At 49.4% G+C, this 20,146-nt stretch overlaps 1 protein-coding gene across 3 annotated transcripts in view; it reads left to right on the plus strand.

Moving 5' to 3' along the window:
* Abr (ABR activator of RhoGEF and GTPase) overlaps positions 1–20,146 on the plus strand; it is a 195,546-nt gene that overhangs the window by 128,232 nt on the left and 47,168 nt on the right. For all 3 annotated transcript variants that reach the window (XM_075991598.1, XM_075991599.1, XM_075991600.1), the window contains 3 exons: positions 6,023–6,208; positions 12,253–12,360; positions 16,051–16,111. In XM_075991598.1, the coding sequence (XP_075847713.1) occupies positions 6,023–6,208; positions 12,253–12,360; positions 16,051–16,111 (355 nt within the window). The remainder of the gene's footprint in view (positions 1–6,022; positions 6,209–12,252; positions 12,361–16,050; positions 16,112–20,146) is intronic.

A 20,146-nucleotide genomic window follows, 5' to 3' on the forward strand; every position in this document is an offset into this window, starting at 1 on the left:
CAGCACTCAGAAGGCAGAGGCAGGCTGATCTCTATGAGTTTGAGGCCGGCCTTGATCTACAGTGCAAGTTCTAGGACTGCCAGGGCTACACAGAGAAAAACAAACAAAAAACAAAAACAAAAAAATGTTTTGTGGATTCAAAAACCACTGCTCTGCCAGATGTGAGAGTGTATGCTTATAATCCAAGCATTCCATAGGCTGAGGCAGAACAGTCATGAGTCAGATGCCAGCCTGAGCTAGAAAATGCCTCAGAACAAACAGGTGAGATGTTATCTTTGGAAAGCTATGCATAGACTCTTTGGTCCTTAGTTTTCTTGTCTGAAGATGATACAGTCGCCCCTCCCTTCTCTTGAGGATCTATCCCAAGACCCATTGTGAATGCCTGCAAAACCCAGGATAGCACTGAATCCTAGGTATACTATGTATTTTCCTATGAGTACAAATCTGTAGGCAGATTATGTACCTTAAGTTATTAACAATAATTAATAAAGTTGAACAATGGTAACCATATACCATAATAAAAATCATAACATGGCTTCTGCCTTGGAAAGTCCGAACACTAGTGTTTTCAGAGCATGGATGACCACAGCTAACTAATAGTAGCAAAACATTGCTACACTGACACCTGTCTCCCTCTCTGGGTTGAGTAGGTCAGGTGATCCTACAGAACGTAGCTGGGTACTAAAGATAGGAGGCAGACAGACCTGTACCCCAAACTGTATTACTAGCAGAATGCAGATCTGAAAGGACTGAACCACCTGGCTGTGAGCCCCCACTTCACACTCTACCTGCGTGCAGTGGGAAGACTGTGTGTTTCATTGTTTCTGTCTGCAGTCTGGGTTCACAAATATCACTCTGCATGGGACTGTAGTGAAGATAATCCATTGTACTCAGTTCTTAGAAAAGGGCCTGCCTGTGTGTTACCTGGCATGGTTACTATTTCCTACAGAGCTGAGCAAAGACAGGTGAAGGCTTCTGTGTTCTTTTTGGTTTTGTTTTTTTTTTTTTTTTTTTTTTTTAAATATTTATTTATTATACAATATTCTGTCTGTGTGTATACCTGTAGTCCAGAAGAGGTCACCAGACCCCATTACAGATGGTTGTGAGCCACCATGTGGTTGCTGGGAATTGAACTCAGGACCTTTGGAAGAGCAGACAATGCTCTTAACCTCTGAGCCATCTCTCCAGCCCCTTTGGTTTTGTTTTGAGACAGGGTCCTGCTATGTAGATCAGGCTGACCCCCAAACTCAGAACTATCTTCCTGCTTCTGCCTCCTGTGTTCTAGATAACAGTGAGTTTGAAAATCCATGTCTTGCCAAGTATAAAGGTATGTGCCTGAAATCCCAGCACTCCAGAGGCTGTAGAAGTCTTTGGGTTCCCCCTCCCCCCACCCCCAGTGGAGGAGGAGGTACTCCTGAGAGGTGTGCCTCCTTGCATTCCAACCTCCTTTATCAGATGTTCTCATCTGGGCAAAGATAGATTTGGGAGGAGTCTCCCTGCCACACCTTCCGCACAGCTCCTACCCCAAAGGCACATGGACTGTGCTGTGTGGTTGCACACCCCTCCACTCCCACCCCATTCACTCTGGCCATTCAGGACGGGGAGAGACCGGTGGGAAGGTTTATTGCTGGAAGGCCCAGGGAATGGGTGGGCTGGGCTCTCCGCAACCTCTGACTCTCTGGATAAACCTCTCAGTCTCTCCTATACCTTCACAGATTTGGAGGCCTTCCCTTTCAGTCACCGGGGAGATCAATGCTGCTTTTCCTGGGTGGTCTAGCTTAGAGGCAAAACTGTTTCTTTGGCTTTCTTTCCCCCTCCTCTTAACCACAGATGCCCTTATCCATCAGGGAGTGACTTGGAAGTGCAGCAGTGTGTCTGTTTTCCTCTCAGTACTTCCTGTTGTGTGAAGGACTAGGCCTGTGTACCTAAGACTGTACACAGACTGTTCACGCGGGCAGAAAGAGAGAAAGAGAAAGCCACACCAGGCTCTGTCCCGAGCCCTTGGGTGTTGACTAGGGCCATAGTTAGTAATCTTTTCGAGGCCACTGTTCCTGATGCCCGTCTGTTACTCCTGAAGCCCAGGAGCCCAGGCTTGGGGATAGAGGATGGAGCTGTAAGAGAAGAGAAAACTAGATGGGTTGTAGTTCTACCTAGGTCCTGTGCAGGTGTGGGCTGTGGCTACAGTCCATCTCACCTTGGAGCCGTGGTTGCCACAGCTAGCCCCATTGCCTCCTTCTCTGAGCCTTTCATTTTTGCTGTTTCCATCTGTCTTAGTCCTGGGGCATCTCCCCTTGCTTATCTGCATGATAGGTTAACTACACCTCCTCCCTGAGCATGCGGCTAGGTTAGTAACTAACTGTGCCTGGCAGGGGACAAACCTTCATGGCTAGGAGGTGGAGGAAGTGGGCAGATTTCTTTCTCCTGTTTCGAAAGACCACTTGCTGGCGGACAAAGCAGACATGACTGTGTGAGATCAGAACTGGTCCAGCCCTATCTCTGGGAGAAGCTCCCAGGGTTGGAGTTGAGATCACCCAGGGGTTCTCTCTGAGAACAACCTTGCCATACAGCTGTACCGGGGAGGAGAGTTGAGGTGGCCGGTGTGTGTGCTAGCTCCCTGGCCCTAATGGCAGTGTCGGGTCAAAGTTCAGTGAGAGGAGACTGGCCTAGAGGCCAGTATGTAAGTCTTGAGATAAAAATAGCTGACAGAGTCAGCCTTTCCCCCTTCCCTGTGGAGAATGGGGGTGAGAGCAAAAGTCGCTCATCTGGTGAGAAAGTCTCATGCCTCCGGTGCAGGCTGGTCCGTGTGACTGGTCCTGGTTAGAGTACTTTTCTTCCCCTTTTGTAGACAGTGGGAAGTTTAGGAGGAAGCAGAGCTGTTGGGCCTGTCTTGGTGTAGGAGGTAGATGAGTGTGTGCTTCCCCAGCAGCCAGCTTCTGAGAAATCTTGGCCTTCCCAGGACTGTTCTCCTATTTACTTTGCTCCCTCCACACTGGGGGTTGTGCCAAGGTGCAAGGATGAGTGTCTTTGGAGTTCCGTGGCAATTTGTACCTGTCCATTGGGTCTTAGAGATGAAGAGGGTAGCTAGCCTGTGATGTCACATCTGAAGGGGAGGCTCCTGTATCCTTCCACCTAGGCATGGGAGAGCAGTGGCCTTTCTCCTGGTTCCCCTGCTCCCTTGTCTGTGTGATCATGCAGCTCTTCCCCTGCTCAGCTCTCTCCAGCTTCAGAGGCCCCATTAGATGTCCCTTCTCCTTGAAACCCTAACTTCGCTGCTCCAGTATAGTCTTCTATTTTTGGTTGTGGGCCTAGCCTTTAACGGCTGAGCCATCTCTCCAGCCCTCCAGCATAGTCTTGAAACCACTTGGTTGGGATTTTATGATCCAAGTTGGGATTATCCTGCCTTACACTGGCTACCATGTTGTTTGATTTGTTTCAATCCATTTTTCAAATACAGTCTAATGTTTTTAAGAAAGGAGATCAGGGATCATCAAAATGTTCTCCCACATCCTAGGCTTCTGTTGCTCCCTCCACTGAAATCCCTCTGCAGAATGCGGGGTCATTGCATGGTCAGCGGTGTGGTCAAAGCTGTGCTCCCTCTGCTTGACCCCACCCTGTGGTCCATCCAGCCCCGCCTCAGCTCCTCTCCTCTCCTTTCCCACTGCACGTAGACTTGACAACCTTCAGCTCCTGTCTCTCACCAAGCGTGTTTCTGTTTCCAGATCAGCCATCAAGGAAATCTTGATGAGTGCAATTCCCTTAGGCCTCCCTGTTTCTGAGAGTCATTGTCCCCTCTTTGGAGAAGCCATCTGACTGCCCTGCCTCAGGGGGTCCTTTCCCTATTTTCTTCATTACATTTACTGGTGTGTATAATTAGATGCTGGATCATTGGCTTGTGTTTCATTTGTCTCCTCTACTAGACTGGAAACCCCATGAGGACTGGGATTGTATGTGTCCCAGGCATTCCACTGGGTATTAGGGATCGTCCTTATGTCTGGGACTTGGTTCATTTTTCACAGGATGAATAACAGTATTGCTTGTCCTCTATATGCCAAACATGTACTAGATACTTTATTATCTTTAAAGATTTTTAATTATTTTTATGTGTATGCATGCATGTCTGAATGAGTTTATGCACACCACATGCATGTACCAGCTAGAGGCAAGAAGAGGGCAGGAGATCCTCTGGAACTGGAGTTACAGATGGTTGTGAACCATCATGTGGGTGCTGAGGACTGAACCCAGGTCTTCTGCAAGAGCAGGAAGCAATCTTAACCACTGAGCCATCTCTCCAGGCCCTACGTACATTATGTAATGTGTGACGTTTGATATTTGATCTACCGTTTCAGTTCCGCAGAAACCTGCCGGTAAAGTGACAATACACCCAGAAATGGGGTATCGACTATTAAATGACAGACTCAGGGCTCCAGGCCATACTGCCTGGCCTGACCCAGGTTGACTCCCATCCTGTTTTCTAGTGAGAACTTGGTATGGAAGGTCACTTGGTTCTAGTGTCAAGAGGGTCAGTGGGTCTTCTTGACCCTGGCTTTGTCATTGTATCTGGACTTTGTAGAATGTGGAGAACAAAGATTCAGAAGTCAGATACTGTCTGGGTATTTGAGGCATCCTCTTGTGAGCAGATAGGGGAAGCTGGAGTACATGGGCTGGAAGGCTGGCTCCTGTGGCCCCCTGAGGCTGGCTGTCACAGCACAGAAGGAGCCAGGGAGAGCTGTTTTCCCTCAGTGTAGGTGATCTCATCAGGCCAGCTCTTTCAGCAGTTGACTCAACCACGCTCTCCTGTTAGGCAGCTCAGGCCTCCTCCTGTGAGAGTCGACAGCCTAGTAAGCCCAGACTAGATCCCTGTCATCTCCCCACTGCTCCTAGGTCTGCAGGGAAACACAGGCTATTGGAGACCCCTTTCTGTACTGCCATCAGATGGAAGAATATTAGTCATATCTTCCGTAGGCCCTCCCTGCCCATTCTATACCCTGTCTCCTAGCCCACTGTAGTATAGTGTGTATTCATTTTTTAACATTCGAGATGGGGGTTTTCCTTTGTTTTACAGGCTGTTATCAAACTCCTATAGTGGTGCAGCCCTTCTGCCACAGCTTCCTGGGCAGCTGGGACCACAGGCATGCACCCAGAGCCCATTGTCCCGAGGCAGTGCTTAGGGATGGGGCTTAGTTACCATCTACACTGTCCCTTCCACTTGTGGGCCCTGATGATCTTGGTGCAATAAGCAAGGATGACAGTTTGCTTTCATTTTCATATCAGCAGGCATTGAGAAAGAGTCTTGAGACCAAAACCACACACACTCAGTGGGAAAGATCCTGCTCGCTTAGCAATGTCTGCATGTCTGCCACGGATGTGGGAAGCAGGAGAGTGGCATGTGTCCTTGCTCCTCTCCCTCACCAAGTGAGACTGAGACACCAGTGAACCTCAGCCAGTTGTTCCGTTTTGTTTTGAGATAGACTCTCACAGCCTCTGCTGCCCAGGCTGGTTTGCAGTCTTCCTGCCTCAGCCTTGCTGCACACAGTGCTACTGTTACAGACCGGCTTGAGCTGGTCTTAAGTCTCTTCATGGTTTTACCTCCTGAGTGCTAGAACTGCCTTCTTTTTCTCAAAAGGAAGCTGGACTCCCAGGCAACACTCCCGTCCACTGAAGCATGACAAAGAGGCTTATGACTGGGACGTGAGGCCATTGTGGAAGAGACGAGGGACCTGTTAAATGGACCAGTGAATGCATACGGGCCAAGGGCTAGAGGTTGTGAGCTCATATGGGGGAAGGGACAAGCTGTGGCTGCTGTGGCAGATTGCTGCTGTCAGGTTCCCTCTGCATATGGCTTGTTGGGACCTGTGACAACAGCTCTGAGACAGAAACTGTGTTTCAGGTGCTCTGCCTTTAGCCGCAGCCATGTCTAGGCAGGACTTGGGCGTCACTGCGTGTCAATCAGTGTCACAATCGCCTGGGACCTGCCAACACTCTGGTTTATTCATCCCCACCTTTGCACTTGGTTCCTCTTCAGCCCATGAAACCCCTGAAGGCCACAGCCACCACCTCCCAGCCCGTGCTCACCATCCAGCAGATTGAGACCATCTTTTACAAGATACAGGATATTTACGAGATCCACAAGGAGTTCTACGACAACCTCTGCCCCAAGGTGCAGCAATGGGACAGCCAAGTCACCATGGGCCACCTTTTCCAGAAGCTGGTGAGTCTCCATAACAGACTGGTGCTCGAATAGGGCCTTGGGAAAGGATTGCTCACTAGCTTTCTTGGCTCTCTTGAGGCCTGGGTTATCACTGAGCTCTTGGAGGCCAGTCTAGGCCTGTGTTCTTTCAGTCAACTGGGCCCATCCTAGAGGAGCCCTGAAAGTGTTTCTAGGGATAGAAGTGGAGACGGGTCAAGTGTGTGAGTGTTTTGGGGGAATGCTGCTTCATATGTATGGGGGTGGGGGTGTCCTTTGAGAATTGGAATGGAGCTTCCTCTGCCAGGATGCAGGTCTTCTATCTCTCTGTGGACAAAGAGGCATTATGACAGGCTTCAGGAGAAGGACCATTCACCTGAGACCTGGGGCGGGGCGGGGGGGGGCTATTGCATCCTAGAGCTGCCTTTGCAAAACGAAGCAGTTGGACTGCTATGGTGATGACTGATGGTTGATCCCAGAGCAGAGAGCACCAGCAGCCAGCCAGCTTTCCGTGCTGCTGCTCAGAGGGGAAGAGCAAAGCTTAGTGTTGAAGATGTTCTCAGAAGTCCTCTGGTCGCCAAGGCTTCCATGACACTCTTTCCCCTAGCTCTGTCTGAGACCCTCTTATGCCAACGCACTTCCTGACCGCTACAGACTTTGTCTACATAAAAAGGCCTTCCTCATCTACCTCAGCTTTCCTTGGTCTGTTCCCAAGTTAGAATGACCTTAGAGAAGCTTTTCCACGCCCTGTGTTTGTCCTTTAAGAACACATAACTAGCTGTCCACCCGAAGCAATAAACTTGGGAACAGTCTGTATTTTCTTCTCATTAGACTCCCAGAACCACCTCAGTGATGGATGAGTGAATGAGTGGATGGATAGACGCATTGTGGCCTTGACTGGGGCTGGGGAGAACCTGAGTGTTGAAGGAGATACCTGTGTCCTACAGCCAAGTCCTAAGTCACAAGTGTTGTGGGGGCAAGTACAACAGAGCCACAGCTGGCTTTGAATCCCATCTCTGCTGTAGAAGCTCCATGACAGCTTACCCTGCCTCCTGTTTTCAGCGTCCTCCTCTATAAAGAGAGGTACTAATAGTCAACTGGATTATTGGCAGGAGTGAGTTAGGAACTGGAAACGCCTGCTGTTTTTGCTGTTGTCATTACTGCTGTTTTAGGCAGAGGTACTCAGGAGGTGTTGTTTTCCAGAATGCCATCCTTCTGGTTGCAGAGGACCCTGAACTGCTTCCCTTTGTGCAGGGATGGTAAATACATCCTTCCCTGTTCACAGAATATGAGATGACTGGTTTGAGGCAACCACTTCTTAACCTTCACAGGTATAGAGAACCATAAGCCCTGATGGGAAGGCAGGTAGTGAGAGTGGAGAGGCAGAGTTCTCCAGTTTGATGTTTTTGTTGCTTTTTGGTGCAGGGTCTCTGTAACCCAGGCTGACCTTGAACCAGCCACTCTCTGTCTGCCTCAACCTCCCAAGTGCTGGGATTGCAGTTGTGAGCTACCAAGCATAGCTTTACCATTCTTTCTGTGTTATTCGAACCCAGAGTCCCCTTGGTCTTAGCTCCACTGGTCCAGTTATGAATTTGCTTCCCACTGTCCCCAAACCCCAGCATCATGGATGGATATCTGCCATCCTGAGGCTGCTTGCTTGGCAAGGCCTGGGTGGAGCCAGAGCAAGCTAGGCATCTGGAGACAGTTTATTTCAGATGAAGTCTCTGGGTATTTGATTATCCATTACCAAGAGAAGGAAATTAGCATCTCTGCTGTTTGTTTTATGAGATCACTCCAGTGCCAAACTCCTGTTTCCAAGCAACCTGCACTTCCCAGTTAATGACCCCGGCAGGCTGAGCCTCTGGCCTTCCAGTGGAGGGTAACTATGGAGATGAAAGTACCTGGCAGGGCTCATGACCCCTGCACACAGGTGGCTTCTGGGTTACTAGAGGGTAGCAGCACAGGTCCCATGCTTTGTCTTTCTCACGGTAATAGAGGAGACCAGGGTGTAGCTCAGCTGCTTGAGTGTTTACCTAGCTTGCAGAGAGCCCTGAGTTCAGTCCCTTTCTCTAAATAAAACTGGGTGTGGTCGGCCACACCTGTAGTCCTTGCACTCTCGAGGCAAAAGACACCTTAGCGACACAGTGAGTTTGAGACCAGGCTGGGGTATGGGAGACTCTGAAACAAAGAAAAGAAAAATCATGAGAACAGAGGGGAGAGGAACCCTTCCTGGAAGATTGTGCTGACTTTGGAAGTGTCTGTCTGGGACATCTCCTGCGGCGTGGAGCTCCTGGGGAAAAGTGCATTTGAGCCCTCTACCAGGAACTTTCCTTGGGCCTTTCTCCTCCTCAGTGGCCCAGTTCCTGCTCTCCCCTCTGGCTTCCCTGTACCAAGCAAGGGCAGCCGCACCAGCTTCCATGAAGGGCGGCCCCCTCCCTACACCCTGGCCCCCGCCCAGCCTTTGTGTCCTGAAGGAACAGAGTGAACCTGAGTGGGGCACAGGAGCAACATACTTTCCTAGCACCTTAGTTGGAAGCAGAAGTTTCCAAGGAAGCCTGCAGCAGCTGTGTCCTGTTGCTACTTCAGTGGGAAAAAAATCTAAACCAGAAAATCTAGAGGATAATGCAGTCGACAACTGTGCCTGCAGCTCTGAGTAACAGATGTGAGAATCAGCAGAGACATTTTTCCTTTTTTCTCTTATTTTATTTTTACTTGTCCTTTTCTTCCTCTTCCCTCCCTCTTATAAAACATTTATTATTATTATTATTATTAGTTATTATCTGTATGAGTGCATAGTGTGTATGGGCGATTGGGGAAGGGTGTATAGAATCTGTTCTCTCCTTCCACTATTACATGGATTCTGGGATCATATTCCAGTCAGCAAGCAATGTGGCAAGTGCCTGTACCCGATGAGTCATCTTACAAGCCCCTCCCCCACGGAAACTGTCTAATAAAAGTTAAGTTTTAGCCAGGAGGCTGAGACAGTAGAACTACAAGTTCAAGGCCAGACTGGGCAACTTAGTGAAGTCTTACTTCAAAATGGAAAGTAAAAAGAGGAGTCAGGTGTAGGTCCAGTGATGCCCGTCTGTAATTCCAGCCCTCGGGAGGCAGAAACAGAAAGATCAGGAGTTCAGGGTCATCCTTGGCTACATAGGGAATTTGAGACTAGCCTGAGCTACATAACACCCTGACTCATAAACAATAAACAAAATTTTAAAAAATACAAAGTATTATAAACAGAGGTGAAGTCTGCTCCTCTTTTCTCTTTTTCTTTTGAAGCAGCTTGCTGGGAATTACATGGAGCTGTGTAGATTGCAATTTGTTTGTTTGTTTTTGGTATTTCATATCCTTATGATACTGCATGTACTTTTCTAAAAATTTCATTAATTAATTTATTTTTACGTGCCAGTCCCAGTTCCCCCTCCCTCCCTGCATGCATTTTTAAAATGTGCAGGTGCGTATGTGTATGCATTTTGCTATTTAGTCACCACTGGGTTTGATACATGTCGGTGTTCATTCATCTGAACCATGTCTGTCAGAGTTCTTGTGTTTGTGGGCATTTGCTCACCTCTCTTACCGTGAGGATCCTTGCTTAGGCCTCCTTGGGCACAGCCATGTCCAGGTTTTTCAAGAGCATTATTAACCAATGGAAATAGATCGTGAGTAGCATATAATTTTTTAATTATTTTATTAATTGAGAGAGACTTTAGATGTGAGGGCAACCGTGGTGCGTGTGTGGAGGTCAGAGGGCAACTTTCAGGAGTTGATTCTCACCTACCATGGCTTTAGAAAGTGAACTCAATGCAATAAGCTATTTTGCCCTCTGAGCTGTCTGCTGGACCCACATATATACATTGAAATGTCCTAGTAGCCAATTTTTAAAAAAGCAGTAGCGGGGTTTGAACCCAGGGCCTCACATATATAGGCAAACCCTAACACTTAGCTATGTTCCCAGTACTAAAAGTAAAGACTGGAAATAGTTCCATGGTAAGGTGGTTGTGTCCCATACCCAAAGCTCTGGGTTTGATCTCCAGGAAGATGGAAAACAAACAAATACAAGGTGGGCGTGGCAGTGCCTGCTTGGACTCAGGCTACCAGGGAGCCTGAGGCCAAAGGGTCACTTGAACTTAGGTGTTTGAGGCTAGGTGAACAGTGCAGTAAGACCAGAGAGAAAAGGGAGAGGGAGACTCACAGACATACAGCTGGTGAGATGACTCGGGCTAACACCCAACAACCTGAGTTCAGTCCCTGGATTCCACAATAATAGAAAGATATGACTGACTGCTGACTGTTTTATGCATATAAGTGTTTGTACACCACATAGGTGCCCGCTGAGGCTAGAAAAGGGTTTTAGATCACCTGGAACTGGAGTCAGCCAGTTGTGAGCCACTGTGTGTGTGCTAGGAATTGAACCTGGGTCTTCTGGAAGAGCAGCCAGTACTCTTAACTGCCAAGCCATCTCTCCAGCCCCTGAAATGTCTTCTAGCCTGAATGCTGTGGCACATGGGCACTTGAACTCAACATACTTCCATCATACACATACAGATAATAAAAATTCTTTTAAAGGGCAGTTAAGAGTGCTTCCTGCTCTTGCAGACAAACCAGAATTGGTTTCCAGTTCCCACAAAGTGTGGCTTACAACAACTGCCTATAATGTGGTGCACAGACGTAGATGCAGGTAAAACACTCACACATACAAAATAAAATAAACTTAAAAAAAAATAATGGGGGGGACTGTGAGACTAGGCACGGTGACACCTGCCTGTAGTCTCAGGACTCAGAAGGTGGAGGCAAATGGGTAAGAGTTCAAGGTCATTCTCAACTACTAGCAAGTCTGAGGCCAGCCTGGAAGCCTGAGACACTGTTTCAAAAAAACAAATTTAAAAAGGTATGTTTATGTAGGGGATAATTTATATACTCTCTTTATATACCAGGTCTTTGGAATTCAGTGTGGATTTGTTATTGTTGTTTTGTCGAGACAGGGTCTCACTGTGTATTCTTGGCTGTCCTGGAAGTGGCTGTGTTGACCATGTTGGCCTTGAGACCCATCTGCCTCTGCTTCCTGAATGCCTCCAATGTGGGGTTCTTACATGTAACATACGTCAATTTTGCACTGGCCACATTGTACATGTTCAGTATTTATATGTTTCTCACAGCCACTGTATTAGACAACATAGGTTTGTGTTAATTTGCTAAGTCATAGGCTGAAGCTGTGCCTGTGGTCAATTTGATTAGTCACTGACAAATTAGCTGTATTGACATAACTATAGTCTGTGGTTTCAAACCAAAGCTTAATGCTATCAGAGTCTAAATTTTGAATCTTCAAATGGACATAGCATGAAATTGTAGCTTTAATTTGCACGCCTACTCTTTGTTCTCTCCAGAGGAAATACTTGTAAACAGCCGAAAGAAATAGTTGAGCAACCATAAATATTTAAGCAATTAAATTAGCAAGCCTCAGTTTTCCTTTTTGAAAAAAGAATAGGCCCATCCTCGCCTCATAATGGCAATGAGACTTTGCCAATCAGGACACGTGTGTTAGGATCCAGGTGGCATGTAGGTATATAGTAAGGCAGGGGATCTGGCTCCTTGGAGGCTGAGGAAGTGGGACTCAGAATGGAGAAGGGGCCTGAGGCTACTTTGTCTCCCTGTTCTGGTTTAATTCTAAGGTGTGAAAGAAGTACAAGGGATTAAAAACTTCAAGTCCTGAAAGACCTTGATGGTACTAAAGGAAAAAACAAAAAGACTAACAAAAAAATAGTAAAAAAAAAAAAAAAAACAAGTGTTATGTAGAATTTATGGCATGCCAACAAAAGCCCTGCCCTGCCCTCCCCACTCCCAGTACCCCCTTGCTAACCTAGTTTCCATGGAAACTGTCAAGTTCAAAGGGATACTGTAGTATATTCATCTCTGCCTTTCCCCTGGTTTCCAGCAAGTCTTGTGGAGCTGAGCTAGAGGTTCTGAGTGCTAAGGGGGCTTCAGGAACTTGGGTGATTCCTCTGTTCAGTAATCCTTTCTCCATCCCATTCCCACCCTCCACTCCCCACATCCCTGTCTCCTCCCTGCAGGCCAGCCAGCTTGGTGTGTACAAAGCATTTGTGGATAACTATAAAGTCGCTCTGGAGACAGCTGAGAAGTGCAGCCAGTCCAACAACCAGTTCCAGAAGATCTCTGAGGTAGGCAGCTCTCCCTACAGCCGCCCCCGTCCGCCCTGGGCTCTGGTAACAGTATGAGAAGCTTCTAAGTCTATGGATTCCTTCCTTGCTTGCCCCAGGGAAGCTGTTCACCACAATAATGCTCAACCTGACATTTGCTTTCTTGCAACTGACATTTTTCCTCTTAATACAAGAATATCGATTGGTTTGATTTCTTTTTTTCAGGTTAGAAAGTAGAACAGAGGAAGCAATAAATACATAAATACATACATATATACATAAATAAAGGGGGCAATTTTCCCCATGATGTTTCCAGGTGACTTCCTGACCCTTGGCTTCTGTTTCTTCTCTTGTGGAAAGAGCTGTTTGAACCTTCCCAGCACATCTCAAAATGCTCAGTGCTGATGAGGGTTAGGTTGGAACAATGATGGGCCTGCAGACATTAAGTGCCGCTGCTATTTAGAAGATCTGAGTTTGGTTCTTAGCACCCAAGTTAGGTGATCATTTGTAATTCCAGCCGCAGATCCGGTGTCTCTGGCTTCCTCAGGCACCCACATTCGTGTACATACCCACACACAGTTACGTACGTGTACACACAGTTAAAAAAAGAAGTCACCAGAGGCACTGTTTAAAGTGCAGGTGTCCAGGCTCCTCTTTCTCAGACAGCTCGCTCCTTTTCTCTTCTCTCTCCGGCATCTTCTCTGTCTCGTAACTCTCTCTCACTCTGTGCAGCTCAGGCCACAATCCCCTTGAGTTCTGGGATTACAGATGTATGCCCCGATGGCTCGGATCTTAATATTTGTGTGGGGGATTGTTTGGGGGTGGGGGTTAGGGGATGGATAAGAGACAAGAGTTTACATTCTCTGGGCTCATGACTTACTGTCGGGAATGGAAGTTTGAGGAATTCTGGACTAAGCACGTAGTTTTGAAAGGTACTTACAAGTCCAAGACTCCAGTCTCATGGAATCAGCCAGGGTCAGTTAAGGACAGAAGAAGCCCTTAGACCCCTTTGGCCGGGAGCATGCCTGCTGCTACTCTGCAGCTAAGCCTTCCCCTCCTGTGCCTATGTATGGTAGAGCTATGAAATCCCCTGCCATTGGTACTTCTTTTGTTACTGTTATTGGTTTTTGTTTTTTTTTTTTGTTGTTTTTTCAAGACAGGGTTTCTCTGTAGCTTTGGAGCCTGTCCTGGAACTAGCTCTTGTAGACCAGGCTGGTCTCGAACTCACAGAGATCCGCCTGCCTCTGCCTCCCGAGTGCTGGGATTAAAGGCGTGCGCCACCACCGCCCGGCTTGTTGTTTTGTTTTTGAGACAAGGTCTTGCCACATAGTCTTGGCTGGCCTGGAACTCACTGTTTAACCCTGGCTGGCTGCAAACTTGCAGTAGTCCTCTTGGGTGCCCGGATTATAGATAAGCACCTCTGCACCCCACTTGGCTTTGGCACTTCTATCTAGAATGTGGTAGGGAGAGGCTGGTCCTCTAGGATTGGCTCACCTCATTCTTTATCCAGAAAGACCCCTGTAACACTCCTAAGCTACCAGCCTTGGAGGAAGTACCTGTTTGAGCTCAGGGCAATAGAGCCCAGTTTTAGAGGGACCTGGTGGGCAATAGAGCCCAGTTTTAGAGGGACCTGGTGTGTTGGGGGCTAGAGGTGCTTCTGTAGTTTTGGAAGTCCTGCCTTGCAGTACCCCTCTTACCATCTCTGGTGCTAGAAGAGTAAGGGAGACACATAATTCCCTGAAACTGCTGGGATTCCACATTGTACCTAAGTCGGAGTCAGTCTAGGACCACGAAGCAGTTGGGCAGGTGGAGATGACAATGTGAAGTCGGGTGTGATGACACACACCTTTAATCCCAGCACTCAGAAGGCAGAGTCGAGTCTCTGAGTTCAAGACCAGTCTGTTTTATATAGCCACCTCCAGGTCAGCCAGGGCTACATAGATAGTGAGACCCTGTCTTAAGAAGGGGGAGAAGGGGAGAAATGGAAGAAGGGAGTGAGGGCCTAAATAATCAAAATAAAAATTTTTTTTTAATTTCCCAACTTGGAGGAGGGAAGATTTTTTTTTAAATATTTATTTATTTATTATGTTTACAATATTCTGTCTGTGTGTATGCCTGGAGGCCAAAAGAGGGCATCAGACCCCATTACAGATGGTTGTGAGCCACCATGTGGTTGCTGGGAATTGAACTCAGGACCTTTGGAAGAGCAGGCAATGCTCTTAACCTCTGAGCCATCTCTCCAGCCCCTCAAAATAAATTTTTAAAGAGGAAAAAAATGGCAGTTTGATTACTAGAAAAAGCAGATCCGAACCTGTAGGTTTGGGTGCCTCACCTCTGGGAACACGTGTTCTGTTCCGTTTCCAGAGGAGGCTTGTGCCCAGTTTCTTCTCCCAAGCCTCTGGGAGGACAGGACAAGGCTGGGGAAGTCCCTCTTGGTGAAGCCATGGAGCTGCAGAAATGATGCCTTCTTTCATCTTCCCGCCTTCTCTGGGAAAGAAGACTCTGGTGTGTGTTCACAGTGGCTGTAATGGGCCCTGGGTATCCAGAGGTCAGCATGGTCTAGAGAGTGTCCGGAGACTGTGCAGTCCCCTCTTAGCCTGGCTGACTGCTTGTTCTCTGTGCATCCACGCATTTAGTACCCCCTACCCCCAAAGCCTATTGCAGAGGACAGAGTCAGGCCCATGGCCCTCTGCCAGGTGGCTGCTCATCTTGACTCACTCACTGAAAATGACGCTGATGCTTCCTGCTGGCGCTGCCACTTAATTACTGCAATTAGGCCCTTCTCCTCTGCAGCAGCAGTGATTTCATACCTCTGGGCTGCACTGGAGGGGGTGTGGACCAAAATCCCGTAAAGCAGGGAATCCAGGCACCCTCGAGAGACAGACTGGGTCTAGAGAAGCTGAGTTAACCACCACCCCCATGTGCCAGGCTCATCTCCTGGGGGTTTTCTCTGTCTAGGAACAGCTGGAGATGGTGCAGGAAATGAGCTCCTACTGTGTGGGCTTTGACCCCCCCTCCCCAGGCAGAGCAGGCGGCACCACGTGGGCAAGTGACCTTGGCCTTACCTTGCCCCTTGCTTCCCAGGAGGACGCGCGCCTCTCCTAGACTCGGCTCATCTTGCCTAGGGAGGATTGCACTGCAGCTCCAGTTGCGCGGGCTGCGCTGTCCTGTTGGCAAAGCCTGGGGTAGCTCTCGTCTAAAGCAAGTGGAAGAGGTTTAGATCTGATGATCTCTGTTCCCGAAGTCTGTTTCCAGCACCCATTCCTGGGTCACTTGTCGTAGGAGAGGCAGTGGGGGAGGGCACAGCTTGGACTGGCCTGTGGACTCCACGCCCATCTCCACCCTGCTTATTGCTCAGGTGTGTGGATCTCCTCTGTCTTGGCACAGGGGTGTTTATTCCCAGAGGTCAGCCGGCATACCTAATACTTACTGACTTCAGCCCTGGCTTCCCAGGGCTAATGTGCATACATCCCAGAGGAGTGGTTGGCAGTGGGGAGGGTCCTTGCACGTGGTCTCACTCATCCTGTAGAGGCAAGGTGTCAGGGGGCAGGTCTTAGTTCTTCTTGCCACAGAACTTTCTAACAATCAGTCCACACTCTGATTCCCAAAGTCTGCCTTTCTGTCTCTTTATTACTTATGCCCTGGTCTTTGGGGCCCTTCTTCCCTCCAAGCTGGGGGATAGGTCAGTGATTTTTCTCCTCCCTCTTATAGGAACTCAAAGTAAAAGGACCCAAGGACTCTAAGGACAGCCACACGTCAGTCACCATGGAAGGTACTTTGGGGAGTGGACTGGATTACAGTTGTCTGCCTTTGTTTTAGTGAACTATGGACTGTGTGAATGTGGTGGCCTCCTGCCTCGTGTGTGTGTGTGTGTGTGTGTGTGTGTGTGTGTGTGTGTGTGTGCATGCGCGCCTGCGTGCCTGCCTCTCCTCCCTAGGCAGCAGGCCAGCTACAAACGTGCTCCTCCTTAGGATGCCAGCAGGCATTTGGTCCCTCCTCCCTCCTCCCCTCCCTTCCTCCTGCCTCTCCACACTCCTGCCCTCCCCCTTGTTGGATGAGCACTCGGAAGGAAGCGGCTGCTTGATTCTGGAGGTTGTGCAGCAGCAGCCAGCGAGGTGGCCGAGTGGCGGGACTGCTTTGGAGAGTCAGGAGCCTGGAGCAATGGCTGCAGGTCCCTGCTACAGTGATAGAGGCTGCCATGGAAATCCTGCTCATCATTCGCTTCTGCTGTAACTGCACCTATGGTAACCCAGGCACTCTTCGTGGGAAATGGTCTGGGGACTGACTAGAATGGACTTCAATTGGTCTGCAGGATTTAGGGGCTGCAGGGAAGGGAGGATGGCCATGGGGTTGAACCAACTTGGATTTGCTTTGTGGTCAGTCTGGAGTTGAAATCCAGAGGCTGCACAGCAGAGGGGCAGAATATCTTTGAAATGGAAGGATCAGGCTAGAAAGGTCCAGGTACTCCTGAGGCTGTGTGTGAAACTGGTGGTTTAGCATGTGCGTGCATGAGACGCATTGAGCAACTTCCTAAAGAGGCTCAGGAAGGTGACAGACTGTAGCTGAAGGCCTGAGGTGGGGCGAGGGACAGCCTGGACAGATGCACCTCAAGGCAAGAGGGTGCCAGCCCGGGCTGGAGAGAGAAGTTGGGAGTTTCTTTGTTTCGTGAGCAGAGAGGATTCTGAGCAGCCAGTGCATTGTGTGCTCTGTGCACACGCTGCCTCCTCTCTGGACAGCTCTGGGAGAATGGGGAGTAGCTGGTTGTTCTCCGGAGCAGTGTTTCCAGCCCTTAAAGACCCTGAGCCCAGGTCCCAGCATTCAGTGCAGAAGGTCCACGGGAGAGGGGGGTGTGGCCGGCTGCTGCTTTGTGAAGGTCACACGCCCACTTCAGTGGAAGGACCTGGAACATCCTCTGTGTCACTTCTTCACTTGGGGTGAGGAGGTGTCCTAGGACAGACACATGCTGTTAGCCAGGCTCCTGCTCATAGGATACCAAATCAGGTGCAGGCAGGGAGTTGTCCAGACCTGCTGGGTGACCTAAGCTGCCTCCGGCAGGGTGTGAGGGACACGTGCTGCCTCCAGGCTCCGCTGCTGTGGGCCCATGTGTGCCAAGGAGGCAGGTAGCTGGTTAAGGACCTTCCTCTTCCCTCCCACCAGGCGTTTTATCTGCACCCTTCTCAGTCACTTTGCGTGCCTATCTCCGTGGTAACCTGGGGCTCCCGCTACAAGCTGAACTGAGTGGAGGGGAGGGTGGCAGTTTGCTGGAGGAAAGATGCTCGATCAGGTTTCCAGCTCTTTCCTAAAGGCCTGTATGTCGGGGAGCTAGCTGTTCAGGACCATTGTCCCCGTCGTGTTCCCCGGGTTGCTCTGTGTCCTGTGCTGATGCTGGAAGCGCCTTTGTGTGCTGCCCTATCGCTGATTCCAACAGACTGGGGCCCAGTGAAGAGTGAGACTTGAAACCCTGTCAGGGGTCAGGGAGGGAATGCTGGGTCTGGCTGAGGTGCTACTTAAGTATCCGTGCTGGTTTTCTAACAGCTCTCTGCCCCCTCTCCCCTCCTGAGAAGGAGGCTTAGTCTTACGGCAGCAAGCCCCTGAGGCCTGGAGTCTAGGGTCTCTTTGGTCCTCATGATACCACACTCTTTGAAGTCTGCTTCAAAGTGGGAAGTAGGGTGAGGAGCTGCCTCTACAGCCAGCACTCACCTAGGTAGATGGAGTCTTTCCCAGAACTCCTAAGTGTGGAGTTCCGCTGGCCACTCTCTCTTGAAGAAGACACTGGGTGAACCAAAATTCAAAACCCACAGCATCCTCACGGCTTTGTGACATGTGCAAGTACCGTGTGCCTGGGTTTCTGCACGGTAAAAATGGACTAGTGAAAATTGTCTCGTTCTAAAGACAAGGCAGTTCCTTGAAACATGGGAAAAGACCAGTGTGTCCATAGTGGTGATCTGACTTTGGTGTTTATAAAGTTGTGGTCAGGGAAGGCTTCCTGGAGGAGGGAGAGAGACAAGCAAGACAACTTATTGGAGGGCACCTATCCCAGGAAGAGTGTGGTAGCAGGATGCAGGAGTAGACAGAGGGCTGCCCTGCAGAGCACAGGAACAAGGAAGGGGCAGGGGCTGGGGGAGCAAGGGCACTGGGGGTACCCTTCCTTGCCTGATCCCCCTTGACCAATGCCAAGACTGCAGAATTTGGTCCATGGCCCCGTCAGATGGACTCTTGAGGTGACTTCAGGCATATTAATACCCCCATCCGAAACCTGATCCACCATTTCTGCAGACTCCGAGCTTAGTCAGAAACCTTTTCCTCCTGGGACCCAGAGAGGGCTGCAGAGGATGGTGATGCAGTGTCGGCTTTCCTGGGGGATGGGACTCCCCCACCCCCAAGCCTGTCTGTTGACCTTGTGCCTGCCATCAGGTCTCAGCAGTTCTGGTATCCGCTTTCCTGCTGTGGTACCGAGGCTTGAGCCACAGGTGGGTGGGGTGCCTTGGACATCCTCAGACCCATGCACACGCCCCAGCTTTTCTGCCACTGCCTCAGTACACCCCAAACCCATGGATCTGCCTATTCCATCTCCTATGGGATGTCAGGGGGTTGCAAGAAATGATTGGTTAGGAAAGGGCTACAAAAAAGTTACAGCTGTTGTGTTTGCGTAAAACACTGTTTTCCAGCTGCTAATACATGTCCATGTCAGCAAAATAGCTATTTGTCCTTTGGAGGTTTTGGTTTCGTCGCTGGAGTGTAGAGGGGGCATCTGTTTCTTTTATGGGCAGCAAAGCAAGGGCTGTGGATAGGGTGCCTTAATACATCTTAAGAACACATCCTCAGATCAGCAGGATGTTCCCCGAAGTGTTTGCTTAGCATTTCACAAGGTTTCTAGGGCTCTGGGAGACTTTGCTTTGAAGGCTGTCCAAGTGTGAAGTGTCTAGGATCTGGCCAGCTTCTATGGGCTGTTCACTCAGGGTTCTAGTTCTTCAACCAGCATTTTGCCTCTTAGAGCCCCTATGACAGAACTCCAAAGGTCCTGGTCCTGGGACTTGAAGATCCAGGTGTAGGGCCAGCACTGAGCTACCAGGTTGGGAAGACCAGTATACTGGAAGTGTTGGGCTGCTGTCTGTAGCCTCTACTGTCCCTGATGAATCTTGGTGATCGTTATTCATTGTCTGGGTCACAAAGGAGTGTGGCACATGGGACCTGGCTCACCTTGCATTTTTCCAGCTTCTTGGGGGACTTCTATAGCAAGACTCAACTGCAATTCCTTCAGGAAGTCTTTGCTCCTCAGTTTGCCACTGTCCTGAGGATGGAGCATTTTGGTGGTGATCTGGCTTGCCTTTTGGCCCCTGAGTTGATCCTGTCAATGGGGTTGAGGACATGAAGAGTTTTGTTTTGTTTCTTAGAGCTGAGGCCAAATATGTGAGAATGAATGCAGCATGCGCTCCCCAGCTGGGTGTAGCAGCCCTTAGACTGGAAAAGCGTGAGAATGATTGGCATGAGGGAGGTATCCTTTCTGGAAAAGTGTCAGGTGCCTCCTGCCATCCTGAAGTCCGAGGGCACCCCAGTGTGTTGAACTCTTTCAGGGTCTACCTGGGTGTGTCTGTGTGGTGGTGGACAGGGTCCAGGGACGCTTCAGCTGTGAGAACCTGGCCAGCACAGGACTGGGTGAGGAGAGGAAGGTTGGAGAGGGAGCCGGAGTGGACAGAGCTTACGTGTCTCCTACTCCTCTTACTTGGCCTGTACACTGAGTGTACAACAGAGGTGTGGGTTGCCACAGAACCTACTTGGCTTCCGAGTGAGTGTTCATTTGGAGAAA

The sequence above is a fragment of the Microtus pennsylvanicus genome, chromosome 11 (genome assembly GCF_037038515.1).
Source record: "Microtus pennsylvanicus isolate mMicPen1 chromosome 11, mMicPen1.hap1, whole genome shotgun sequence".
Lineage (NCBI taxonomy): Eukaryota > Metazoa > Chordata > Mammalia > Rodentia > Cricetidae > Microtus > Microtus pennsylvanicus.